This window comes from Sceloporus undulatus, chromosome 1 (assembly GCF_019175285.1).
Source record: "Sceloporus undulatus isolate JIND9_A2432 ecotype Alabama chromosome 1, SceUnd_v1.1, whole genome shotgun sequence".
NCBI lineage: Eukaryota > Metazoa > Chordata > Lepidosauria > Squamata > Phrynosomatidae > Sceloporus > Sceloporus undulatus.
Genome location: NC_056522.1, coordinates 68,307,000 through 68,326,298, shown reverse-complemented (window position 1 = coordinate 68,326,298; position 19,299 = coordinate 68,307,000). Strand labels below are relative to the sequence as shown.

General features: G+C 39.0%; 1 protein-coding gene across 1 annotated transcript in view; it reads right to left on the bottom strand.

The window, feature by feature from the left end:
• Positions 1-19,299, bottom strand: part of ARID4B (AT-rich interaction domain 4B) — a 119,446-nt gene that overhangs the window by 99,018 nt on the left and 1,129 nt on the right. Inside the window, 1 exon segment of the mRNA XM_042453175.1 lies at positions 19,083-19,146. Coding sequence (XP_042309109.1) covers positions 19,083-19,088 — 6 coding nt within the window. The 5' untranslated portion in view covers positions 19,089-19,146.

Sequence of the window (19,299 nt, the reverse complement as noted above, 5' to 3'; positions counted from 1 at the left end):
GGCAGCCACTGAAAAGGCTTTCTCCCATGTTCCCATCAGATATAACTATGAGGGAGGTGGGACAAGAGAAGGGCCTCTCTAACTGATTTCAGAACACTAGCTGGTTCATAAAGGAGAATATGATCCTTCAAATAACCTGGGCCTGAACTGTATAGGGCTCTAAAGGTCATAACCCGTACTTTCAATTGTGCCCAGACACAAACCAGCAGCCAGTGAATTTGTTGCAACAATGGAGTTGTATGCCCCCTGTAGCCAGCAAATGTACTCCTGCCAGAGGACATCTTGCCCACAGTTTTACTACAGATTGCTAGTGAGTATCTGTCTGGCATTCCAACAGTTCAATGCTACAATTATTGCTGGCCTGGTGCACCCATCAGTGCTTGTTACTGAAAAGAACAAGTGTGGCTGAATGTGATGAAGGGGGCTGCCTAGGCATTCTGGGGCAGTAAAAAGACAGTTCTGAGGCCTCTGATCCATGCATCTGTCAGTATGATTTGCCTGCAGGACTGTTCTAGATGAGTATCAGATTACTTCCAGCACTTTCTCAAAGACCTCACCAAAAATCAAATCTGAATCATCTTTTATGCAAATATGTGCTTTTTCGCTGGCTGAAACTCATCCACAGAACTCTTCAGTATTGGTCAAAGCATACTGGGTGGGCAAAGTATGCCCCAATGGCCTCCTCTGATATCTGTGTACCCTCAGACCTACATTTGTATTTTATTTTTAAGTTTTTTTATCCCAAATTGCCAATGGTGCTTTCTAGGGACTATTTTGCCCTACTTTAGCCTCCAAGTTATTTTAGTTCTGTGGGGAACTAACCTGGAAGTGACATTATTATTATTATTATTATTATTATTATTATTATTATTATTATTATGTTTAGTACAGCAGGGATGGAGCCATCCTGAACTACCTAGGGAGGGAGTTCCAGAGCTTGGGAGGAGCCACTGAGAAGGCCCTCTCTCTTGTTCACACCAAACACACCTGAGAGGCTGGTGGGGCAGAGAGAAGAGCCTCTCCAGATGGATTTCAGTACTCTGGGCGGGGGTTGTACATGGAGATAGGGTCCTTCAAATAGCCTGGGCCCAAACTGTATAGGGGTTTATACAAACTTGGACGTGGCCATAGAAGAGCTGTTTGGTGGAAAAATAACGTTGAGAGCACAGGGAGCAGAGAAAGCCCTGCATGGTCCGAGAGGCAGACTTAAGCCCCAGACCTCTGGAAGTTGCCCATCCCAATGGCTGTGACCCTTGGGTGTAATATACAGTACAGGGAGATGACAAGTGCATGTGGAGGACTAAATCCCTGAGAGACTAGAAACAAGTGTGGGTGGGTAGGTGTGAGAGAGAAAGACAGATACAGAGAGAGACAGAGTCTCACTCTTCCCCTCATCTACTCCTATGGCTGTGTTGTTATGCTATTGTGCTAAGGAGTAGACAAGGTAGTTTTTAGGACTTGTACATTACTTCTTTCCCATTTAACATTACAGTAGGCAGAAGCATCTCTAAAAGATAGACTTTGCTTAATAAAAGCCCAATATGCATTCTTATTCAAGTGAACCCTTCTGATCCTCTCATGCAGATGCCCAATGAATTATTACATGCATTTCTTAGGTGCTTTCCAAACCTACAGTGAACCCAAGTCAGGAAACTTATTGTTTTCGTCTGTGAAAGTACCAGGATTATTAGGATGTGAACACTTTGGTGAATAGGGCCTAACAGTTCTTGGTACAGCAGGAATATAAAATCTATTACCACCCCCAAGGATAATGTGCACTCCCTCAAGAAGGAGGCAGAGATAAGGTATATTCCTCAAGCAATTGTCATACCTTTCTTGGGGAAGGGCATGTAGAGAACTCTCTTCTCTTCCAGCAAGAAATGAGAATTGCTGGTGACAGGAAAGAGCAGACACACATTTACTTACCTAGTTATATATATCTAAATAATAGATCACACATTGATGTACAAAAAAAAATAATTTTAAACAATAAACACACATGCAGAGTGCTGTGCATCCCTGATGTACAGGCTTCCTAATTCAACATTGAGTTACAATACTGGCTGCATGTTGTAACTGAAACTGTACTTTTGCCTTCTCTCTTTGAATTTAGTTTTCCTTTGCAAAAATTCTGCTAGTAGTGGCTGTACTTTCAATGTGAAAAGATATGAAACTTTGTCTGAGAAGAACCCTGGAATATGCAGCAACAGACATGAGTTAGTTGGACCATGTTCTTAGCTCTGCTGGCAGAAAACACTATGGGCTTTTCTCCCATAGAAGAATTCTTGTTCGCTATATCTAGGAGCATCATGGACTTTATTCTGATGTAACCATCCTAGTTCTGCCAGTATCATGTGTTGATTGGTGCCTAATGTAGCAGTACCATTAGGAAACATCATTTGATGCTGATAAGAAGCAATTGAGATACTAGAGATGTTCTGACAAGGGCTGTGCTTTTTGCCATCTTTAACCTCACTACTCCTACTGTGTTATCTCTGCTGAAAAATACATTTTCAAGTATAGTTATAAAGTATTTGAAATACTCCACATCATAACAGCTTTTTCTGGACCATGCTATTGTTCTGCAATATTATACACTACTTTAAATCTTAAGAAAAATGATTTGGCATGAAGTAATGTGAGGAATTGGGACAGTTGATACATTCTAATTTCAGTAATAAAAAATAAAATAAAATCTATAATGTAAGTGCTGTTATCTTCAACTGCCAGTCTCAACGTGCCCCATGAACAGAAGAACAGTTCAATTGTAATTTCCCAGAACCCTGATCTACAGTGCCTTGGAAACCTTTCAACTGGGGAGCTGCCTGGTTCAAGAGGTACTTTTTGAGGTGGCATTTGCCCCTTACAGACTGCCAAAATAAAGCTGCTTCGGGCCACTTTGGAGGTATGCTTTTTAAATGACACACACATCTTAAGAGTCCAGAAGCTGCGCCAAAGCTGTGCTCCAGTCCTTAGTACTGGATCGTGGCTTTGGTGCAGCTGCTGGACTCTTAGGACACATGCATCATTTAAACAGCATACCTCCAAAGTGACCTGAAGCAGCTTTATTTTGGCAGTCTGTAAGGGGTCATTGGCAGATTTAGTTACAATGAAGGAGCTCTATCATTATCATTATCATTATCTGACGATACAGGATTTCTACCAATATCTTTAAATTTTATAACCACTGGCATGCAGGCCCTGGAAATATGTGAATGTTCAAATACAACTATTACACTTACTTGCAATTTTTTTTACAAATTTGTAACTTTCCAATGGAGAAGGTATATTTGAGAGATTGAATACCTTGCATGCACAAGGAATGCAGAAGAAGAAAAAGAAGCAACAGCACCACCACTACCACCATCTAGTCAAGCGAAAACTGTAACATCAGAAATTTAAGGATACAGGCTAATAGCAAAGTACAGTATCATCGAAAATCCACAACAGTGATATCTCTATTGGGCCAACCAAAATGCACATTATATATGTTGCAAGCTTACAAAGCTCCACCAGCTTCTTCTGTAGGCAAAGATGTTAAAAATCACATAGAAAAAAACCTGACAATCTTAGTCATAGCCCTGCATTTGGTCAGGTTGTTGTCCTCAATTCTGATGATAAGGAAGGGTATTAATGCAGGTGGGCCCCTTCTCCTATATAAAACATAAATTATATTTTATTTCCTGGACTGAATCTTGCAGTCAACACAAAAGGAGAAGAGGCCCGCCTGAATGAATAACCTTTCATACCATCTGAACTGAGGATAACTACCACAACATGCTTGACCAAATGCAGGGCTATGATTCACGTAGTCATTTTTTTTTTTCTTCTGTATGATTTTTAACACCATTGCCTGCTGAAAAAGCCAGTGGAGATTCAAAAGGTTACAACATGCATGATGTGCATTTTGGTTGGCCCAGTAATGGTATCACTGTTTTCTGATGTTTAGATGATACTGTATCTGGTCTCAAGAGCTGTAATCATAACAATACCAATTATAAATGGAATATGCAGACGCCTCACACCCCTATCATTCATCATGATGAATATCATGGAACTGATTATTGATTATCATGATGAACAGGACAACTGACATAACTTTTGGCAAGTTAACATTTTATGTTGTTTTTTATTATAATAAATGCTATATGGTAATTCAGATCAGTACATATTGGCTCATATCAAGATTTTGTTTCAAAATTTCAGTAACTGATACTGATTAATGCTATTCCTGAGCCAGTCTTTCAGAACTTCTCTCCCCATTCCTCACAATTTATCAGATATTCCCAATCCCATTCACATATGGCTAAAACCAAAAAGATCAGATAACGCAATAATCTTCTCATTAACTCTCAGTACCCTCCCAGTAATCCTAATTTTCATGCCATTTTATATCCCCTTTCTTTCCTTCGCACAATCACAAACTCTTTCTAAGTAATAACATCCTTCACCCCATACCCCACCTCCAATGTGCTTGTTGGCATACTGATATAGCCCCCCATTTTTTACTGTTTGTGGCTAAGCAACTAAAAGGAGCAAGATGGAAAGCCACCAAACATTCCACCAAGTATTGCTGATTCATACTGAACTATCTGAATATCATACTAAAAGACTATCCAAACTCTTAATTTGCCCTATTATTCCACACTTTTTTTTCCATAGGAGGAAGAAAATTTATTTTCCTACAGTCCTATTATTCTATGTACACTGAAAAAAGTAATAAAATTCATTTGCAAGAGCCAGTTAGTTGTCATCATGCCATATGGGTCAAAGGGAATACTTCTGTCAGGATAAGCCCTAATTTAAAAAAAAAAAAAAAACTGGCCTAAAGCCTTCTAACAAATGTTCACAGTGCTATAAACACGATCACCGTCTATGATCATCCCACTTATCTTTTTTCCTATCAGAATTCAAATGAGCCCTGCACCCAGTGTGCATGCAGCAAAGTCCACTGAATTCCATGCTAGTAATTTCTATGCTAGGAGGGTTGAGAACTCTTGTCACTCCCCTGCAATCAGCACAGAAATGCAGCTCTTTATCTTTTGTAAGACAGCTCTGAGCAGGCTGGTAAAAGTATACAAGAGGCTAGTAACTTTGGGGAGCTTATATATATTACCAATTTGAATGTGTAAGCGAAAGCTATGGGATATCAAAATGCAGAAAAGATCAATCCACAGATCACTGTGAAAAATTACATTGCAAAGTTTTTATTGGTTTCCTGTCACATTATGGGCCCACCTCTAGATTGTCTTTGATTCCTGAAGCCCTAAATGGCTTGGCCCAGCAAATAAGATTAGATTTCCCATAATGATCTAAGATCAATTTGGACTGCTTAACTGTGTTATCTGTGTGCCAAATTTGGCACCAGGGTACCTGCTTGTGTCTTCTGTGGCTGATCAACATTGTGGCCCCTTGAAGAAGCATTTCGATGCCTTTTTTATTTTTAGTTTAACTGTAGCAAAAGAGTTAACCAAGCATAGATGTAAAGCAATTAGATGCTTGCAGCTGTTTTACCAGTTAGCAATGAGTTTTGAGGAGTAGTCGGTAGCACTTCTAATCCACACTCTCTACTCTACTATGACAACTGCCTGTGGCCACAGGTGTCACTTTCTTCATATTTTTTTGCCTAAGGACTGGCAATTGGGAGAAGGGTGGTCTGAGATCCACAAGTCTACTATAACTGATTTATAAGGTAACGTAAGTTAGTATATTTAGCATGAGAATGTATTTCTTATATTCCTCTGACTTTTCAGTGAGAGCAAGCTATTTTTTCCAGAAATATGTAGAAATAAATGTCTTTTTCTATTACAAAAAATCTGAAAGACAAACAAATCCTCATATTGCCTAAAGTGTGAATTCTTTTTGAACTACTGACACAGTATTTTTCACTAATGTACGTACTTATTACGACACTGATGTCATCTTAGTTAATATATAATGGCAGACAAATGTTAACTGGACCATTTGTGAACACAAAACACTTTCCTGTCCTATATTCTACCAATTAGCTAATGAAACCAACTAGCTGATTTTTTTAAAAAAATAAGTTTTAATTTGGGCTTACCATATGACTAAGAGCAACAGAAAAATAGAAAACAATTAATTTCAAAATCTCTTTATAGAAAATGATATCATTCAAGTATGCATAAATGAACAAGTGATTAATCAGCTGCCTGAGACAGAATGTCCATCACTTCAGCACTCTCTCCAAAACTAGATGCCCCTGGAAGTTCATACCGTTTGACTCACGTATCTTGACTACCTGATAACATATCCTTCATGAATTTTCTAAATCTTTTTAAAGATTTATAATTTAAAGATGTATAAGGCCATCAGCTGCTGGGGCCTCAGCCTAAAATGGATTACATCAGTTGTATTACTTTCTAGCATCATGTTAGTGACAACATATGCACACAATCTCCTTTTTTAAAAAATGAGGGTGAAGAGGCTTATTCTGTAGCCTCTTGAACCCTGTGTTTTTGTAGCTGTTAAGCTCTCTGGGCATGGCTTTGCGGGAGCAAGGAGGAGTCATCTGGGCAGCAGGGCTGCCTCTCTGTTCCCCTGCAGTCTGTATGCAACAACAGCAGAGAAACAACATTGTTGTTCCTCTGTATCTCTGTAGCAAATTGCAGCGGAACAGAAAGAGACTTGCTGTCACTCAATCACCTCCACTCCATTCCATGGCTGTGGTGGAATGAAGAGCCCCAAATATCTTAACTGCTGTAGGAGGGGCAGAAAAGGGACACAGAGAGAGAGAGAGGGAGGGAGGGAGGGATCCCAGATCTGAAAAGGATGAGGGTTACTAATAAACTGATCTTGCTGCAATTAACTCAATAAGGCAATTAGATACAATGCCACTGATGGGAAATGTGTAACTCTCCAGAAGTTACTGAACTGCTTGAACTTCTAAATCTTTGGCTATGCTGGTAGGCTTACTGCAAATTGCAATCCAACAGTGCACAGAACGATGGATGTAAGTTACCTTAGGAGGAACTTCCTGACAGTAAGGGCTGTTCGATAGTGGAACACACTCCCTCGGAGTGTGGTAGAGTTTCCCTCCTTGGAAGTCTTTAAACAGAGGCTGGATGGCCATCTGTCAGAGATGATTTGATTGTGAGTTCCTGCATAGCAGGAGGTTGGACTGGATGGCCCGTGTGGTCTCTTCCAACTCTATGATTCTATGAGTATCTGAAGGTATTTGCTATGTGAAGAAATACTTGCTTTTGTTTCAAATACAGTTGTCCCTTCACAGTCACAGACTTGGCATTCACTAATTTAGTTATTTGTGATTGAAGAGACCAGGGGACCCCGCGTATGAGCCCCTCCCACCTCCCCTCCTCTGAAACCTGGGACAGCTTGCCAGAGTTACCCAAGGCATGGGAGGAGGAGACGGGCAGGGCTTGCCTTATTCATGAATTTTCCACATTCACGGGGGTCTTGTTCTCCTACCCCTACAAATATGGAGGGCTGACTGTAATGTCAGTACATCAGTTTAACCCAATAACCCAGCATTCAGAATGTCAGTATTCTGAAAAAGATATCAGTTTATTTTTATTCACAATTTCCATTTTTGTTATGCACCCAAAAGAAAAATTATTTATGCTAAACATCAAGTAAAGTGTATGTAATCCCATTATTATAGTTTGTTTTAATTTCAGACTTCTTTCAAATAATTCCTAAATAATTCCTAACTGAGTTTGCTTGCAATAATAACTAATTATCAGTGTGCATGTAGTATAAAGGTAGAACTTCTTTTGACAGGCAACTAGCAAGAAGGCTGATGAAACACAAGGTAAAACAAGGTACCTATATAAATATCCACACATCTGAAAGAATTTATTTTATGAATGCCATTACTGTTTCTCTCTTCTCACCTGTCCCCTATGACAATTTCTCCCTCTCTGGTAAAGACTGCAGACCAGCTATTCACCTTTGCTGGTTCCCCATTTCAAAGTAAATAAAATCTGCTTCTCTACTCTAAGTAGCATAAAAGAAGAAAACAGTAATTTGTCAGTTGCAAGTTAGGAATTAGCAAAGCAAGGTTATATATCTTGCAAAAAAAAAGGGTTTTCCTTAGTAAGAAATTTAAATTAAGATAGACTGCATGATGTATAAGCTTGTTACTGTTATCATTTGAAGTACTGTTGTTAGGTGTACTTTTCTCCCACAGATAATATTAACATGTTGCTTTTTGCTGAAGTTGCTTCAAAGCACTGCTTCTGTAACTGGGCAATGATTCATAATGTAAGAGTTTTTTTGGAATTATTAATACCTGTTCATTACATGTTTTTTTAAATATTTGCAATGTTCCCCAGACATTTTCTCCAACTCCACATGAATCATCTATTGTAGTGTACATTTGGCAAGCACTGGCAGAATCTGAAAATTCTCCAAGCATAGAATCACTGTGTTCTTCTTTTAATTTATGAATCAGTATAATAACTAGCTGTATGCCATGAAGTGGGTTTTCAGAAATTTGCAAACAGATTTTCAGAAATTTGGAAGCCATGGAAAAAACTGGGTTTCCCCTGTTTTTTTTAGGAAAATGAAATCTTCATAAAATTAAAAATACAATATTACCACAGATTTTACCTATTGAAAGCCATCATGTTACACTAAGAACATAAAATGTGCAATGCATAATTCATGCATAAACATGTCATGTTTAGTATGTTAATAAATACAGTTTATTCACAAAAGAATTACAAATTTTACCTTGTGAAAAATTAGTTTCCTTACTAATGAAGCTACAACTTCCTGAACTGTAAAGAACACCTGCACTATGACAAATTTTATGAGAATTAGGCAAAAAATACAAAGAACATAAGAAACCATCAACTTGAATAAAACAAAGAAAATAGTTTTTCTAGTCCTTCATAATGCCAAGTGGATGTAAAATATTCAACCCCATTAAAAAAAATTGAAAAAAGGAAACCAGGACCAGAAACAATGATTTGATACTGTGCATCAGCACTTCTCAGATTAAATGATGTGGAGGGGCCTCACTTTTTTACCCCTAAAAGTGTCAGGAACCAGTACCATATTCGTGCATCTGTTTTCTTCCTCTTGGGAGTTAATGGCTTGCACACCAGAAATGGACTATGGACCAACATTGTAAGTGACACAGCTAAACACAATCTCTCATAAAAGTCTACTTGTTATGTAGTTTTTAGAAACATGTGGGTACTAAACCTGTAGCACCTAACATATTAAACTGAATGAAAGTTCAAACATTCCTGTATAGCTGGCCAGTGTAAAGTATAAAATCTCTTAGAAGCTTTTGTTGGGACACACTAATACAAGTTATTGGGAAATTATTTGGACATGCAAATACTATTGTTCTAGTTTAAAACAATTTCCATTTAATAATTAATGTAAAATTAATATGAAACTTCAGAATCAATTTTATCTTGAAGACAAAGATCACAACAAGTTCTGTATATCTGCATCTATTTCATCCTCCCAGTGCACTTTTTTCTGGTCATCCTTTTCCTTCCTCCTGCCACTGTGCACTCATGCAGCTTTTCCTTTCACTAACTCTCTTCCCTTTAACAGGTGCTAGCATGGTATTGTGGCTTAAGTGCTGGACTAGGACACTGGGAGACCAGGATTCAAACCCCTACTCAGCCATGGAAACCTACTGCGTGACAAGTCATACTCTCTCAGCCTCAGAGGAAGGCAAAGATAACATCCCACTGAACAAATTCTGTCTAGAATAGACAATGACAGATTCTCACTTTAGGATCGCCATAAGTAAAAAATGACTTGAAGGCACATAACAAGAAGGAATATTTTCCTTCCTTTGCCCCTTAGAATTACTATATCATAATTCTCCAAATCCAGTCAGCCATACATGCAGATTACTTGCTTGCCATTTCTTGGTGCCTTTTCATACAATGCATAATTTGCCCTAAAGGTATTTCTGAAACCTCCACAACCTTGTTTCTTTACCAGCCGTTTCTTGGCCACAGAGATGCCAATATTCAAAAGCTCCAACAAATGGGGATTCCAGAAGCTCTATGACCTGCTTGAAGCATTTAAGCTTTCCTAATGGTACCCTATCCTTGGACTCATGCCCACAACCCTGCAAAATGAGAATTATCATAACGATTTAAGGATTACCAAGCTAACATGGGGAAAATGTTCTTTATGCTTAGAAACAGCAGCTGCGAAACATTAGTGTTTTGGACTACCACTACCAAAATCTCCCCAGGCAATAGGGCCACTGAAATACAGATATCAATGGGCTACTCTACAATTTAAATATCTAATGTGAAGTTGATCACAGCCGTTGTTTCATTCATTGATTATACACATTTAAAGTTTGTAGGTTCGGTTCTTGTAAAGGGAATAGGTAATACAGAGCAGAACTTGACTACATCTAACTGGTTAATATAGCAACTGCTCCTTTTATTCTTTATCTCATTTATTCCTCTCTCCTTCCTTTTCTATACCTTATTCAGTCTTTCAGACAACATAAATGCTCATTCTTTCCTTATATACATACCACAAACACATTCTGAGTGAGGAACAGGTAAAGCTCATCAGGCAAATGAGCTGCATAGAAATGGAACACATTCTTCTCCAATAATCAGAAAGGCCAACAGTTTACATAACCTGGTCCTCTGGTGCCGCACCCAATACCAACTACAGGCATTTAGACCAAACCTCAGTGCTCTTACTTCAGACGAGCTGGTGTCTGCTACCTAGTGGCATGCTGTTATGCACTGATTCAATATGTTAAAAACTACACTTAGACACTGATTAAAACCAATTCATTTTAAGAGCAAAAGAACTCTAAAATACACAATCCCCCCCAGTCTCCTCCATGTGCACACCAAGTTTCAGATGTCTACATTTCATGGTTTATATGTGTGTGTACTGTATGTGCCTTCAAGTTACCTGTGGGCTTATGGAAACCCCATGAATTTCACTGGGGTTTTTTTTTAAAGGCAAGGAGGTGGTTTTTGTCAGTTCCTTCCTCTGAAATATTCTTTTTTCCTAATAGTTTAACATTAATGAATTTGTTTTCTTCTAAAATTTAGCATTAACATGTTCATGTTAGCATTCAGGTTTCCAATCTATAATATGTATGAACAACAATGAGCCCAAGTAAAGTTTCAGGTTCATGTATTCCTTCTCCTCATACCAACTGGCAGGATGAATGAATCAGGCTTCAGAATCACTATAGTAGACTATTATGTGCAAACCAGAAAATGTGCTTTAAAATAACCTCTAGCCATCCCACAAGACTAATCTAGGTTGGATGTTGGCTTGTTGAGCAATTGATGCCATTTTAACCTACGCCTCTTTTGCATTAATTATAAGCTGGAAATCTATTAAAGCAAAACTAAACTTTGGTCTGTCCCACCTCTGCATGTGCAGGAGTAGGGGACAATCCAGCCTAGAACCTCATGAGGGGCATATTCCTGCTCATAAATAACTCTAAGCTGTAATTTACCTATACATGCACACTGATTCACAAGTTCATATACCCTCCTTACACTATTACTAGGTCTTACCAGCACCATCTCAACATGATAACTTTTCTGAGTTTGCGCAGCTGTCTCCTCCCACACACACTCTGGTTGTTCCTATGCTTCAACGCTATTCCCCTTCCAAGATCCACTCAATAAGTAACAGTCATGGACTTGTAGTTTTATTTTTCCCCCAACACCTGCAGTGAGTTAGAAACAAACTGTTAGGAAACACTTCTCATATCCTCATAATAGTAAAATTCAATGCTAAACTTAGCACTAATAACACTACCTTAAATATATTTCTCTACCATTAATTAATATTGAACATGTAAGAACCAACTTCGAACAAGACCCTTTGTCTCTTCATTAATTGAAGACATTCACTGCCAGAAGTGGGGTATGAATGGATAACTCTCTAATAGCTCCATCTGCTACTGAGCACTTGCAGAGCTAGAATATTTGGATATATGGTCATGCTTATGTAGAAGATCCTTACACTTTACTTAAGCAAAACAGAAATGTGAAGCAAGTCATGACTACAGGGCAGTGATCCTAATTCTATGGCAGGAAGCTTCCTCAAAAACTTATAAGAAATCAACCTTGCATAGATTTGAACAAGCAGGACTTACTCAATAAGCAAAGGAAAAGGAAAGGAAGAAAGCTTAGAAGGCAACAAGTGCCTCTCCTGAACAAATTCTAAGAACTCTCATTTCCAATGTGAAGAAAAGAACTCACCATACCTTAACAGACAATAAAGTAGAAATTAATAAAATAAACTCTTTCTTAGCAAAAGCTCTAAATTACAATTTGGGAAGGCACAGGAGGGCAGAGTGATGAGCCAAAGCAAAACAAGGCTAAATGTAATTGTTACCCTCTTATTTTCAAATTAACTACTCTCCTAGCTTGATAACTGGCCAGGGACAATAACAGAAGAAATGTGTAGGCCATATGGGTAACTGCTGGGCATAACATCCAAACTGGAGGTCAGACATTTCAAATCCCTGCTAAAATGAATATGAACCCATTCAGCTACCTCCTTATATTTCAGCAATACAATTAATGAGCTCATACTTCTAGGCCCCAAGCAGATACACCACTGAACTAGGACTGGGGAGACCTATATCCAAATCCCTATCAGTTTATTAAATTTACTGGATTACTTTTACAGTACTTTCAGCATAATCTATCTCACTGTGTTGTTGTGATGATACAATTTGGGGGAAGACTATGTAAGCCATCTTGCCCTCCTTGGAGGAAAGGATGGATAAAATGTAATAAATAAAGAGGGCATGGGATTATCTGCCTCCTCCCCTATTCTGACAACTCAGATTCTGTGTGCTATGTGTTCACTGAAGAGGTTAGTTTGTATACAATACTAGATACTCAATTAAAACAAGAGGCTTTTTGCGAGTTGAGCATTATAATTTCGATTCATTCAGCCAAGGTTAGCAACCATCTCTGAACCAATGCTGAAATGAAGATGATTCTATGAGAGTTTCCACACAAAATGGAGGGTCAAAGAAAGAATTCATGTGTGAAATGACAGAGGCATGGAAACCTGTGGCTCACTAACATTAATGAATGTCTTGCCCCCTTTCAGTTCATAATGGTTATGAAGGATAGTTTCACTATATCTGCACTTTGCTTAAATAATGTTAATGCCTATTTTCAATGTCTACAACCTGGGATCCTTTGGCTGAAGGACAGCTTAGAAGCAGACTGGACAACAGGGATGCCAGATGCAACTGAGACACCACTCATGTCTGTAACAATTATATTATTCTGGTTTTATCAATATTATAATAATATAATTTGAAAGTATAATTTATTTATATTCCGCCTTTTCCTTACGGAATCAAGGTAGATTACAAGCAAAGGTAACAAAAAATTACAGATACAAAGTACAAAATAACCCTCATCAATTAAACCACAGAAAACACAATATAGTGCACCCGTGTCATACACGGGCGCATTATATGCTGCTTTCAGCATACGCTGCTATAATGCAGGCACATTATACGCTGCTTTTAGCAGTGGTGCTTCTTCCAGCACCCTGCGCCGGAACAAACAATAGCACGCACGTCACCGTGAGCACGTACCCCATTACTTGCAATGGGGCTCGAGCATACACGTTTTTTGTTTTACACGGGGGTCCAGAACGGATACCCTGCGTAAAACAAGCATGCACTGTAACAATAAATTAATCATGCAAAAAAGTCATAAATACATGATAAAGAATACAAAAAATCCAAAATACATGGCATAACATAATAATTCAGGATACATGACATACACTAATAATAACATTATCACCCTAACATCCACCTCCTTGTCCTGTTTGTTATGTGACAAAATGAAACTTATACTTTCCATGGCACATGGGCATCAAGGCTACCAGAGGAGCTGGTATGAAAAGCCTACTACATAGTTTCATCTCTTTGTGGCAGTAAGCTGTTTAAGAAAGAGACTTCAGTTGTTACCAATAATATGCAGACATCATGACCTACACTCCAAAGGGCTGTAGGAGGCCAGGAACAATTTTCTGTCACCCTCCTCAGCTCCAAGCTCATGTCAGCTGAGGTAACTAAGAACTCATCTATATCATGCTGTGCATCACAAATGTTGTGCTTCAACATATAAGGAGAGACAATGGTCAACAGAATATGTTGGTAAATTCTTTAAAATTTATCCTGAAAGCTGACTACTGAGAACACAGTTGTAAAAATGTATGTGAGTCTTCTCAACTTCGTTTCATACTTAACAAGCTGCATCATACTGTAAAATTTAAAGTAAAGTACACTCATGTCCTACCAACATTATTATTACAATTATTCTAACACAACTTTATTCTGAATGACCGCTGTGAATGAAATGTTTCACAAAATCATGTATGTACAGCTGTGAGTGCAAATTTTGAATGCGATGTATATACTGTTGTGAACTCTGGGTTCATGTTCAGTCCTGATAAGAAGCATATTCCAAATAGAAAATACCCAGATGACTGAGCGTAACCTGTCACATTATTGTGTAGGTTATTTTTCCCAAACAGGTTACCTCCTGATCTGTTGGACTCCCACACCCACCATCCTTAACTAGGATAACCATTGGATATGCACACTGGGGATAAAAGAACTTCAAATACAGTATTTAGAGAACACCCAATTGAGAAACAAAAGTAACAGAAAAACATTTTACTTAATTATTTTCCTGGATCACATAAATTACAACAATCATTCATTCTGTATCCTAACATACTCTATTAATTGATTCTAGCTATTGTAAGTATTACCATGTTATTAAAGTTAAAGAAATATTTAATACCTACTTACTTAAATATCCATTCATATTTTTGGTTCATTACAATTCTGTACTTATTAACTTCTATACCATATATTCATTTATATGGAAGTCCTATTTTGGAGGCATACAGTTGCTGCTAGGGAGAATCAGTGCATCTTAATAATAAAGTTAATTGTTAAACCACAAGCAGCAAAGCAAACTTTTATTGTTACACATTTTAAGAGGGGAAATGATATTTATCCCCAGGCTACTGATAAAGGATTCATCACTTGTGCAACTTCGAACAACAGTAAGAAAGTGAAAAGGTAAGCTGGAAACAAAAATGGAAATTTCAGGCTGATAATCTTGAACATGAATCTGTTAAGACAAATATTGCCTCTGAACATGAGGGAATCAGCAAAATGCCCACTGTTCAGTCCTTATGGCAATAGTCTATTGTACAGTTCACTCACATATTATAATTTCCAGTGTTCATGTGTTTAAGCACTATCTTTCACATCATTTTAAATATTAGGCTCATCCCACAAAAACATTACTTTAAAAGAAGAAAAAAATCATGCCGTTTATTGTTTAGGTTAGTGTTATTCTTATATTATAGATATTCATTGAACATACCATATAAAGGAAAACAGTATATTATTTTCTAGAAGCTTAAAATTATCTGTGTCATTGACTGATGCAGTGACTAGGGATGGCGTCTCTCCTCTGAATGCCTGCCTGGAGTCAGTAATGGGCTGGATGAGGGAAAACAAACTCAGTTTGAATCCAGAGAAAACGGAAGTACTGGTGATAGGTTCCCCAGGCCCGGGGAAGGAAATTTGTCCACCGGTCCTGAATGGGGTCACACTTCCCCTGAAGGACGAAGTTTGCAGTTTAGGAGTACTTCTGGACTCGTCCCTGCAACTAACATCTCAAGTAGATGCGACGGTCAGAAGTGCTTGCTATCACCTACCTGGGCCAAAGGGACCTTGAAACTGTGGTACAGTACATGCTCTGGTAACCTCTCGTCTAGATTTCTGTAATTCGCTCTACATGGGGCTACCCTTGTAGCAAGCCCGGAAGCTTCAGCTAGTACAAAACATGGCAGCCAGACTGATCACTGGTACATCTAGGTTTGAGCATATAACACCTATTTTAACAGATCTTCACTGGCTGCCTATTCGCTTCCAAGCGCAATACAAGGTGTTGGTTATTACCTATAAAGCCCTACATGGCTTGGGCCCAAGTTACTTGAGGGACCGCATCTCCCCATATAATCCACCCTGCACACTCAGAACATCTGGGAAGAATCTTATGGAAATTCCACCTTCCAAATATGTTTCTACATCCCAGATGGCCTTTTCAGTGATGGCCCTGCGAATCTGGAATAGCTTTCCCGAGGAGCTCCGTTTGACGACCCGCCTAGAAACATTTTTTAAATAGGCTTAAAACTTTCCTTTTTTGTCAAGCCTTCCCCCCCCTCCCTGATAAATGAAGTTGTGTACAGTATGTTGATACCACTGATTCCCTGCCTTACCTTGCTGTATGACTGTGTTTAAATTTTGTATAATTGGTTTTTATCTAGAGATGTTTGTAACTGTTTTTATGGTTGTAATGGTTTTCTATGGCTGTAAACCGCTTTGATCTGTGGGAAAGCGGTATACAAATAAAATTTATTATTATTATTATTATTATTATTATTATCATTTAAAACATGTTAGTAATTAATAAAAATCACCATCTAATTTGTAGCAAGGTGAAATGGAAGAAAAGGCTGCAGAGGGAAGAACACAAAGCTTGAGGAATAGCTCAGGCCAAAAAAGAACATCTTGATGAGTCACAGCACTAAGAGTACTATCGTACTGGAGTGTGAGTTCTTGACTAGCAATGCTCAGTTTTCCACCTGTGCACACATATCTCATCCTTTACTGAAATCCCAAACATGCAGAAGTATGATAGATTTATACCGTATTCAATGCTGTCTTAGCATATTAACTATTCTTTTATTTTTCTCCTCTAATATTACAGCTGTCAGGGACTAAAACTTTCTGCCTTAAAGAAATGTTCTTTGTCCACAGCTCCTATCTATGGGATACCAAAAGCTTTATGTCCTCCTTTTTTTTTTAAAAGAAAAATTATTGTTGCCACCAAGTAGGCATCCTAGTAGAAAAAAATCTGCAGTATTTTAATATTATCTATACTTTTTGGAATAAGCCTTTTTATGTAAGCCTATTTAGTCAAGCAAACTTTTAAGTACTTGATTCCACTAGTTGCAAACAAAATAAACACTTATAGAATGAAGTTGTAAATCTCATTCCAAAGTAAACATAAATGTTACAGTATTAAAATGTTAATATGCCAATTTTAAAGTATGAATCACACTGCAAATTCTCTTTCATTTCTATATTCTTAGAAACAAAAAAGTTGCCCCAGCATATTCAGTCAGACCTATTTACCAGATACACCACCAATAGAAGTTTTACTAAAGAGCAAGACTGTGCTATAATGCTTCCTTGTATTTGCAATAATCGCTTCAGAACAGTGTGTTTACACACTTCAGAAATGTGTAACAACTGCTGTAATCACAGTATCTGAGCATGACTACTCTTTCACCTTCAGTAAGCCCCAAGCTTGCATACACACACACACACACACACAGAGAGAACTGGTTGTTGTTTTTTAAAGGGCGCTCTTTGTACTGAAAAAGTCATTCTTTCCCTTGTTATCACAAATGAGCATAACGTAAAATTTCACCCATCAACTCACTGGTTATTCTTTCAGAAACAAAACTGAATAACTCTTTCATCAAGACAAGAGACTCTTGATAGAGCCGTTTGAGAACTACTGGTTTAACTGTACTATTTGATTTTATGTTATTCCTAGTGTTTCCGGCACAGCTGATGTATAACTGGAGCTATCCGCATCCCTCAGCGACAGATGAACTAGCTACAATATTTAACAACAAAGATGGTAGACAGCACAGATCATTCAAGCACTCTGCAGCGTTTCATTTTCAGTTACCGAAGCATGGCTTTTTAATCATTTCCGCAAAGCCTCAAAACCTGATGTATTGCGACGAAAGAAATCTCCGATTAGAGACTTGGTCAGAAAATGCAAACAATACCCAGTATTAACTTCTGCGCCCATAGACACGGAGGGTACAGGTTCACAAACAAGGAACACGGTATTGATATCGTTTCCATCACATTTGCTTTAAAACAGAGACCATCAGAAGTCAGAGCCTTTTAGGCACATCCTATATAAATATTCTCTGCAACCAAACAACAACAAAAGCTGTTTTGAACATTCCTTCTCCATTTTGCAGCATTGTTTTTTTGTTGTTGCTGCTGTTTAATTTCTAAGACACTTCCTTCCAGCAGCTTAGAAATATTAATTTCAACCCAATGCTCCCACAGAGGAAAATACTGACTCTGTACTTTAAATCCAACAACAAAAGAAATCCAGTGTGAAGTTGGAGGCTTTCAGGGCTGGGCATCCATAGTTTTTTTGTGGGTTTTTTGGGCTATGTGGCTGTGTTCTAGAAGAGTTTACTCTCTGAAGATGCCAGCCACAGATGCTGGAGAAACGCCAGGAATAAACTCTTTGAGAACATGGTCACATAGCCCAAAAAACCCACCAAAAATAACCTAGAAAAGAAACGCAGCTGCTTAAGGTTTTTTCTCTCTGAGGGGGGAGCAAGTGCCCCTCTCTTCTTCCGAAGGGCTGGCCCAGGCAGCCATCTCCTCAGTCTCCTCAGAGAATAGCAATATAGCAGCTTCATTTATATACCGCTCCATATACTGAACTAGGCAGTCTAAGTGGTTGACAACTGTAAGCGAATTGCCCCAACAACAAGCTGGGTACTCATTTTAGCAACCTCCTTGGAAGGATGCAAGGCTAGGAAAGGGTTTTTCAGAGGGGGAAACCCCACTGAAATTTCCATTGTGCCAAAGCCAGGCCAAAAATGGAAAGAGAAGAAGCAACCAACCAGTCTGGATCTGGGACACAGCCTGTCCTTGTGAAGGCAAAGGCTTCCGGGCGAAGTGGCTGTCTTCTGGAAGAGCTTATCCCTGCCGTTTCGCCAGCATCTGAGAGCTCTCTTTTGCCCAACTCTCCTCCATGGCAGCACTCTCTGCAGATGCCAGCCACGGATGCTGGCGAAACGTCAGGGAAGACAGCCGCTTCGCCTGGAAAACCCAGAAAGCCCCCCACAAAATCTTGTCCTTGCATCACAGGAGTGGGGCCAGGGACGACGTAACCCTGGCCACCCTCTAGGCAACACACAAGACACACACAAGACACACACAGGGCAAGTGTTTTTACCTTCATGGTGAGGCCGGGCTGCAGGGACGAAGCCCCAAAAGAGGCCGAGTTGCGGAGGCTGGACCTGGAATTGAAAACAAAGCCGCTGAGTGCGCCTCCCTTTCCCCCCCCCCCCCCCCCCAAGGCAGAGGGCTGTTTGCTTTGCAGGGGCTCCGTCCTCAAGGCCCCCAGAGAAAAGGCCCCCTTTCCTTCCTCCTCCTCCTCCTGGCTTCCCTCT